General features: G+C 44.0%; 1 protein-coding gene across 1 annotated transcript; it reads left to right on the forward strand.

Annotated features, from left to right (window-relative positions):
- Window positions 1-4,808: 4,808 nt before the first annotated feature.
- Window positions 4,809-8,107, forward strand: LOC115162018 (uncharacterized). Its single transcript, XM_029712934.1, has 2 exons — window positions 4,809-6,145; window positions 6,200-8,107. Exons 1-2 carry the CDS (start codon window positions 5,136-5,138, stop codon window positions 6,213-6,215), a joined length of 1,026 nt encoding a protein of 341 aa, XP_029568794.1. The 5' UTR covers window positions 4,809-5,135; the 3' UTR covers window positions 6,216-8,107.
- The last annotated feature ends 1,692 nt before the right edge of the window (window positions 8,108-9,799 follow it).

Below are 9,799 nucleotides of genomic sequence, written 5' to 3' on the forward strand. Positions count from 1 at the left end.
TAGACACACAGTAAATGAAAAGGACTGCCCTACCGATCCAGAGCTAGACAGCGGAGAGACCCCTCTACAACCACACCTCTGTTTCAGTCATGTCTTCCTGTTTGTCTGGAAGGTAGGTCATAGTCCTGGTTGTTTGCTTTTGTTTACACTGTGGTGTATTGCATTAGTAAAGACATTTTACTTTAAGCCACAAATACTGCAGCTTATCACATTGGGAGGAACCTGTTGTTGGAGCATACCTCTAGAGGAGCATATATTTTGCGGTATTTATATATGACAATAATGCAGACTGAAATTATTTATGATTTGTTTTTATGTTAACTTATTAATGGTTCACAACTGTTTATGATAGATACAGTTCAAGTCGGAAGTTTACATACACTTAGGTTGGAGTCATTAAAACTCATTTTTCAACCACTCCACAAATTTCTTGTTAACAAACTATAGTTTTGGTAAGTTGGTTAGGACATCTACTTTGTTCATGACACAAGTAATTTATCCATTAATTGCTTACAGACAGATTATTTCACTTATAATTCACTGTATCACAATTCCAGTGGGTCAGAAGTTTACATACACGGACTTGACTGTGCCTTTAAACAGCTTGGAAAATTCCAGAAAATGATGTCATGGCTTTAGAAGCTTCTGATAGGCTAATTGACATCATTTGAGTCAATTGGAGGTGTACCCGTGGTTGTATTTCAAGGCCTACCTTCAAACTCAGTGCCTCTTTGCTTGACATCATGGGAAAATCAAAAGAAATCAGCCAAGACCTCAGAAAATTTTTTTTTAGACCTCCACAAGTCTGGTTCAACCTTGGGAGCAAATTCCAAACGCCTGAAGGTACCACATTCATCTGTACAAACAATAGTACACAAGTATAAACACCATGGGACCATGCAGCCGTCATACCGCTCAGGAAGGAGACGCATTCTGTTTCCTAGAGATGAACGTACTTTGGTGCGAAAAGTGCAAATCAATCCCAGAACAACAGCAAAGGACCTTGTGAAGATGCTGGAGGAAACAGGTACAAAAGTATCTATATCCACAGTAAAACAAGTCCTATATCGACATAACCTGAAAGGCCGCTCAGCAAGGAAGAAGCCACTGCTCCAAAACCACCATAAAAAAGCCAGACTACGGTTTGCAACTGCACATGGGGGCAAAGATCATACTTTTTGGAGAAATGTACTCTGGTCTGATGAAACAAAAATAGAACTGTTTTGCCATAATGACCATCCTTATGTTTGGAGGAGAAAGAATAGATGGCGTCATGAGGTAGGAAAATTATGTGAATATTGAAGCAACATCTCAAGACATCAGTCAGGAAGTAAAGCTTGGTCGTAACTGGGTCTTCCAAATGGACAATGACCCCAAGCATACTTACAAAGTTGTGGCAAAATGGCTTAAGGACGACAAAGTCAAGGTATTGGAGTGGCCATCACAAAGCCCTGACCTCAATCCTATAGAAAATGTGTGTGCAGAACTGAAATAGCGTGTGCGAGCAATGAGGCCTTTAAACCTGACTCAGTTACACCAGCTCTGTCAGGAGGAATGGGCCAAAATTCACCCAACTTATTGTGGGAAGCTTGTGGAAGGCTACCCGAAACGTTTGACCCAAGTTAAACAATTTAAAGGCAATGCTACCAAATACTAATGGAGTGTATGTAAACTTCTGATCCACTGGGAATGTGATGAAAGAAATAAAAGCTGAAATAAATCATTCTCTCTACTATTATTCTGACATTTCACATTCTTAAAATAAAGTGGTGATCCTAACTGACCTAAGACAGGGAATTCTTACTAGGATTAAATGTCAGGAATTGTGAAAAACTGAGTTTAAATGTATTTGGCTAAGGTGTATGTAAACTTCCGACTTCAACTGTATATATGCTCGTACCTGGAGCTCTAGAACCCTTGAGCTCTTGAGCTCTAGAACCCTTGAGCTCTAGAACCCTTGAGATCTAGAACCCTTGAGATCTAGAACCCTTGAGCTAAAGAGGCAGTTTCAACTCATCGCAGAACGTTTGCAATGGCAGGTTGATGTTGTTTCAGGATGATTCCTACAATAGATATTTCAAACAGCCACTTCAGTGCTTCAGCCTCTCATAATGAGATCATGATGCAATTGTTTGTTGACCTGATCCGATCATGTAAGCCTGTATTTATGGGGGTTTTATCCAACGTGAAAAGAGGGTCTCATGCTGATCTGAATGCATGTGACCAATCAAATGATGTGTCATTGTTGTCACAATGTAAGAAATCAATATGTAAAGCATATTTCTTTGACAATGGCTCTTTTGGATGGCCTTTATGATAAGTCAGTTTGGAGAAAGATCACCTGTTCATTTCCCTGCTGTAAGACAATATATAGGCAGATACATTGGTAGGTTTTATCCCCAAAAACCCCTGTCGCTCCATCTCTAGTGATGTTACTGTTTCTATGGGTGGATTGTAGCTTGTTCTGTCATGGCTCCTGGAGGAATAGTTCTTGTTTGTCTTGGAAAGAGGCAAAGGAGTACTATACCAAAAATCTCTGCCTTTTCTATATTAGATGGCTTGCCCTTGTGTAGGCTTCAGACTAGAGATGTATATACAGGTAACTGCCAAAGTAAAGGAAACACCCAACATAAAGTGTCTTTAATAGGATGTAGAGCCAGAACAGCTTCAATGTACATGGAATAGATTCTACAAGTGTCTGGAACTGTTGGATGTGAAGACATTATTCCACCTAGAAATTCCATAATTTTGTTTTGTTGATGGTGGTGGAAAACTCTGTCTCAGGCTCCGCTCCACAATCTCCCATGAGTGTTCAATTGGGTTGAGATCTGGTGACTGAGAGACACACACTATGCTCCTTTGAGACCCCTGTTTCAAAGTCACTGAGATCTCTTCTCCTAGCCATGGTAGCCAAAATAATGGTCAACTGGGCATTTTTATACATGACCCTAAGCATGATGGGATGTTAATTGCTTAATTAACTCAGGAACCACATCTGTGTGGAAGCACCTGCTTTCAATATACTTTGTATCCCTCATTTATTCAAGTGTTTCCTTTATTTTGGCAGTTACATGTATATACAGTCTGTATGGCTCTGCTTTAGACTATTGTAAACAGTTGACTGGTTATCATGTTTCTTGACACATCTTTCATGTCCTGTATGTCTCTCGCTCTGTCTTTCTCTGTATCTCTCTCAGGTGGTTTGAACTCTTGCCACTTACTGTCATGTTTGTTTTCTGCTCTTGTGATACCCACCTTGACGAGAGAGAGAGAGAGAGAGAGAGAAAACACCTATTTTCTTGATCTACTTGCGTTTGAAAGCAGCATTCAGTGTTTTTAGAACCAAAGCATTCTGTAAGCTTGGAAACAGACCCACTAGCTACCTGGCCTGGTTGCTGCTGATGTTTCCTTTCTATGCAAGTTTGCAAACATGTTTGTCAAGGTAAATGTTGCTGGTGAGGATACTTCATGTGTGAGGATCTGGACGGCGTTGTCCGACTATTGGGATAGAACATGGTAATTTCTAGACAACACAGCACAGGGGACTTATTCAGCTTACGTTTTGGTAAAGTGCTTCATATGATATATTGGTTCATGCTGAAACTATGCATCTATTCTAGATCTATCCATCATGTCAAGCTGTCCAAGAACATCTGAACCTATAGCTTGATATGTCAAGAGAACACCGTGGTCACAGACACCAAACCCCCAACAACATGGCTTTCCATGAAATAAAAAGGCTGAACCCTTCCCTTGAAGCTAAACGGTACAAAGCTCATCTCTTCTCCTGACTTCAGTCTGCACGAGTTCCCTTCCTGCTTCTCTTCTGCCTCATTAAACCTCAAGCCTTTTGTTTGGGTCTATTAATAGACTACAGCACAGCCACAGAAGAGAAGAAGCAGGGGATGAGAGGAGAGGATGGGGGGCGGTGTAATAGCACAGCCATGGAGGAGGAAGCAGGGGAGGAGAGGGAGGAGGGAGGAGGAAGCAGGGGAGGAGAGGGAGGAGGGAGGAGGAAGTAGAGGAGGAGAGGGAGGAGGGAGGAGGGGGAGGAAGTAGAGGGGGAGAGGGAGGAGTCCTATATGGAACTCTCCACTGGGAGTCTGATCTGCTGTGTCTTTGCTCTGTTTGTTCCAGAAAGAAAAACGCTCCAAACTGACCACTTTTTGAGGAACATCTTCACACTTATTTGCATACCATTGAGAGGAAGGAGACCAAATATTTTTGTTCCGAATGTAATTTGTAATCTGCATCCTCACTCGTAGCTATGCTGTTTAAACTAAGCTCAACCCACTTGGCTGAGTCCTGTGTATGGTCAGCTGTGAGGGCTGATGAGGCACTGCCCATGGGTTTGGTTCTCTCACAGCACTACATTTAATACTACTAGTGGTACAATACAGACCCATCCCACATTGTCTTGGGTGTGGTTTTCTGCCGCTCGTCTTCTTCAATAGAACCGTAAAAGTGGGTCCCTTCAATAGAACCGTAACGGTGGGTCCCTTCAATAGTACCGTAACAGTGGGTCCCTTCAGTAGAACCGTAACGGTGGGTCCCTTCAGTAGAACCGTAACGGTGGGTCCCTTCAGTAGAACCGTAACGGCGGGTCCCTTCAGTAAAACCGTAATGGTGGGTCCCTTCAATAGAACCGTAACAGTGGGTCCCTTCAGTAGAACCGTAACGGTGGGTCCCTTCAGTAGAACCGTAACGGTGGGTCCCTTCAGTAGAACCGTAACGGTGGGTCCCTTCAGTAGAACTGTAACGGTGGGTCCCTTCAGTAGAACTGTAACGGTGGGTCCCTTCAGTAGTACCGTAACGTGGGTCCCTTCAGTAGAACCGTAACGGTGGGTCCCTTCAGTAGAACCGTAACGGTGGGTCCCTTCAGTAGAACCGTAACGGTGGGTCCCTTCAGTAGAACCGTAACGGTGGGTCCCTTCAGTAGAACCGTAACGGTGGGTCCCTTCAGTAGAACCGTAACGGTGGGTCCCTTCAGTAGAACCGTAACGGTGGGTCCCTTCAGTAGAACCGTAACGGTGGGTCCCTTCAGTAGTACCGTAACGGTGGGTCCCTTCAGTAGTACCGTAACGGTGGGTCCCTTCAGTAGAACCGTAACGGTGGGTCCCTTCAGTAGTACCGTAATGGTGGGTCCCTTCAGTAGTACCGTAACGGTGGGTCCCTTCAGTAGAACCGTAACGGTGGGTCCCTTCAGTAGAACCGTAACGGTCCGTCCCTTCAGTAGTACCGTAACGGTCCGTCCCTTCAGTAGAACCGTAACGGTCCGTCCCTTCAGTAGAACCGTAACGGTGGGTCCCTTCAGTAGAACCGTAACGGTGGGTCCCTTCAGTAGTACCGTAACGGTGGGTCCCTTCAGTAGTACCGTAACGGTCCGTCCCTTCAGTAGAACCGTAACGGCGGGTCCCTTCAGTAGAACCGTAACGGCGGGTCCCTTCAGTAGAACCGTAACGGCGGGTCCCTTCAGTAGAACCGTAACGGCGGGTCCCTTCAGTAGAACCGTAACGGCGGGTCCCTTCAGTAGAACATTAACGGCGGGTCCCTTCAGTAGAACCGTAACGGCGGGTCCCTTCAGTAGTACCGTAACGGCGGGTCCCTTCAGTAGTACCGTAACGGCGGGTCCCTTCAGTAGAACCGTAACGGCGGGTCCCTTCAGTAGAACCGTAACGGTCCGTCCCTTCAGTAGTACCGTAACGGTCCGTCCCTTCAGTAGAACCGTAACGGTGGGTCCCTTCAGTAGAACCGTAACGGTCCGTCCCTTCAGTAGTACCGTAACGGTGGGTCCCTTCAGTAGTACCGTAACGGTGGGTCCCTTCAGTAGAACCGTAACGGTGGGTCCCTTCAGTAGAACCGTAACGGTGGGTCCCTTCAGTAGAACCGTAACGGCGGGTCCCTTCAGTAGAACCGTAACGGTCCGTCCCTTCAGTAGTACCGTAACGGTCCGTCCCTTCAGTAGAACCGTAACGGTGGGTCCCTTCAGTAGAACCGTAACGGTCCGTCCCTTCAGTAGTACCGTAACGGTCCGTCCCTTCAGTAGTACCGTAACGGTGGGTCCCTTCAGTAGTACCGTAACGGTGGGTCCCTTCAGTAGAACCGTAACGGTGGGTCCCTTCAGTAGAACCGTAACGGTGGGTCCCTTCAGTAGAACCGTAACGGTGGGTCCCTTCAGTAGAACCGTAACGGTGGGTCCCTTCAATAGGCTGTAGCCTAAGTATCCAACCTAACATGCAAATCAGCTTTAATATCAACCTTTGCACTTTTGATTTACTTTGACCCTTGTTTTTACAAATCGTTTTTTTGAAGAATGTTCAATTGATATTTTGTTTCTGTAGACTGAGGTTCATGGACACGAATTGTCCTTCATTTGGATTGTAGGTTGAGTACATGTAAAGAATGCCACTACTGCTTACTCCTTTAGTTACTGCAAGGACGTACGTAGCCTAGCCGTCACTGTGAAAACAAAAGCTGTGTGTTTGGTCACTGTGAACAACCCATCATTCAGGTGTGCAGGCCAGCTGTACCATATGGCTGCTATTAGATAAGGCATTATGTTATGAACTCAAGCACATAGCAGTGGTCTGGGTCTTTTGGTCAAGAGAAACCTGTTCCTATAATATATATTGTATGTATTGGCACATGTTGTTGGCGATCCATGTCACATGGTGTGTGTGTGTGTGTGTGTGTGAGCTGTTTTTCTCTGTCAATCAGATCCTATTGTTGTCTTGTTAAAAAGAAATGACTCTTACATGCATCCATTTGTTTTGCTGAGATGTGTTGGTGATTTGTGTTTGACGAGTTTCATAAGTAATGACAGATTTACAAACGGCTGTTCTAATTCGAAAATCAAGTTACAAGGGACCTTTTTTTTTTACTTCATAAATCCTGCGTATCGCTTTAAATAGCTTTAGCATTATAGAACATGATTTATTTGGATTGTCTATAAAATGAAAATGTAAATAATTTTTGTATTTTAATTTAAAGTAAAAGAAACTAAATTATTTAAAAGGAAGGTTAATCAAAGGGCACTGTTTGTCTCTTCCAAGGTGCTGTAGTTTCAAGGTGACATGTCCAAGGGCAGCCACAAGGGGGCAGTGTTGACCAGAGCCTGGCTCTACTGAACTACTACTGAGGGACTGTCCTAAACCTCTTCTCTGTAGCTCATCATCCACTCACTGTGCAACATTCGCTACTATATATTTGATATTTATCCATAGAAAAAGGATTTTAGAAAATATTTGAAAGAAGTTATTTCATAACTATTATATATCAAATATATATTCGTTCTTGTTTTGTCATCTAGCTGGGCTAGAATTGTGCATTAAGTTATTTACATTGGAATCATGGTAGTTAGTAGTTGGGTGGATAAGTGTACATGTAAAAAATGAACCAAAATAATTATCTTATTTTTCTTTGGTGTGTCTTAAGGCTTTAAATACTGTAATTATGGTATGGCATAAGATTCTAAATAGTATGACATTTAAAAAAAATATCACTCAACTGCATGTATGCAATGCAGTGGGCTGTCTTGAAGTGGGAACTTTATAGAGGGAAAAGGACATTGTACTAATGAGCAGTGTTTCGAAAGAAGAATTGATGTATTTTGTTTGTCTGGAAAATAAGGTAAAAGCTTTTGTGTGTAAGTCTTGTATTGGATTGTTTTGTGTGAGAACGAGTTGAATCAACTCACATATCATTAAATCAGAATTGAAGGGAGTGTGTGATAGGAGGTTGGTGGGAAGCTTAATTGTAGAGGACGGGCTCCTGGTACTGGCTGGAGCGGAATCAGTGGAATGGTATCAAACACATCAAACACATGGTTTCCAGGTGTTTGATGCCGTTCCATTTGTACCGTTCTAGAGATTGAGCCGTTCTCCCCTCAGCAGCCTCCACTGGCGTGTTTAGTTTTTATAAATCAATACTGTTTGTATTGTTTGTATTTGCAGATTTTGCTTGTCTTGTGAATTGTTAAATCTCTGTGAAGAAATGTTTATAAAAAAAAAAAAATGTAAGGGCTTTAAGGTTTTCAAATCCTTTATATAGAAAATATAATACTGTTAATGTTTGTCACACATGTTCAATAAAGTTTCTAAGTTCACAATTTCTTGTGGTGAGGATGTCTTGGTATTGCAGGGAGGGCTAAATCTGACTGTTATATGATTTAACACATTTTGCAGAGATGAATATAAGGATTTGTTATAAGGAGAGATTGTTCCACATTTTCAGTAGGTTAAGGCTAAACATGGAAGAGACTAATTTCTAAACTCTCTTTTCCTGCCAATAGTTACTGTTCAGTATTGGAACAGCAGATGGGGCTGTGTCAGTGGTCGTCCCAGTGAGTGCTGTGTGAGTTGTAGTGGCTGTCAGTCCACGACAATCCACGACAGACAATGACTATGTCAGGATTGGTATCCCCAAGGTGAATATTATGGCAGCATCATTCTACCATGTAAATGCAATGCACACACACTGTATGGTTCCTTTAGCTTAGCAGGTGCCTCTGACTGAAACGTTGACATGATATTCATAAAAGAAACTTCTACACACTGCTTGCAATGAATCACTTTTATGTGATCGTTTCAGCCTAAATTTCTTATTCAGTCAGGATCTGAATTCTTTGACTTTTCTTGGACTCTCGAGACACGTACAGTACTTAGTTGTCAGCACTTGTTCAATAAAGGTAAACCTTATTCAATGAATAAACATTGGTCACATTTGTGCCATTTTGAAACTGATGCAGAAAAGACAGAGAGAAAGACGGAGTGACAGAGAGAGAAAGACGGAGTGACAGAGAGAGAAAGACGGAGTGACAGAGAGAGAAAGACGGAGTGACAGAGAGAGAAAGACGGAGTGACAGAGAGAAAGACGGAGTGACAGAGAGAAAGACGGAGTGACAGAGAGAGAAAGACGGAGTGACAGAGAGAGAAAGACGGAGTGACAGAGAGAGAAAGACGGAGTGACAGAGAGAGAAAGACGGAGTGACAGAGAGAAAGACGGAGTGACAGAGAGAAAGACGGAGTGACAGAGAGAAAGACGGAGTGACAGAGAGGGAAAGACGGAGTGACAGAGAGAGAAAGACGGAGTGACAGAGAGAGAAAGACGGAGTGACAGAGAGAGAAAGACGGAGTGACAGAGAGAGAAAGACGGACAGACGGAGACGGAATAACAGAGAGACAGAGAGAGAAAAAGACACAGAGAGAAAGACGGGATGGGAGGTATTTTAGGGACTGAGAGGTATCTTAGGGTCAGGACTGTGGGAGAGGACAGGGACTGAGAGGTATCTTAGGGTCAGGACTGTGGGAGAGGACAGGGACTGAGAGGTATCTTAGGGTCAGGACTGTGGGAGAGGACAGGGACTGAGAGGTATCTTAGGGTCAGGACTGTGGGAGAGGACAGGGACTGAGAGGTATCTTAGGGTCAGGACTGTGGGAGAGGACAGGGACTGAGGGGTATCTTAGGGTCAGGACTGTGGGAGAGGACAGGGACTGAGAGGTATCTTAGGGTCAGGACTGTGGGAGAGGACAGGGACTGAGAAGTATCTTAGGGTCAGGACTGTGGGAGAGGACAGGGACTGAGAGGTATCTTAGGGTCAGGACTGTGGGAGAGGACAGGGACTGAGAGGTATCTTAGGGTCAGGACTGTGGGAGAGGACAGGGACTGAGAGGTATCTTAGGGTCAGGACTGTGGGAGAGGACAGGGACTGAGAAGTATCTTAGGGTCAGGACTGTGGGAGAGGACAGGGACTGAGAAGTATCTTAGGGTCAAGACTGTGGGAGAGGACAGGGACTGAGAG

The sequence above is a fragment of the Salmo trutta genome, chromosome 25 (assembly GCF_901001165.1).
Source record: "Salmo trutta chromosome 25, fSalTru1.1, whole genome shotgun sequence".
NCBI lineage: Eukaryota > Metazoa > Chordata > Actinopteri > Salmoniformes > Salmonidae > Salmo > Salmo trutta.

Coding starts and splice junctions, on each gene's coding strand:
- LOC115162018 (XM_029712934.1), top strand. CDS start 5,136: ATGGTGGGTCCCTTCAGTAGTACCGTAACGGTGGGTCCCTTCAGTAGA.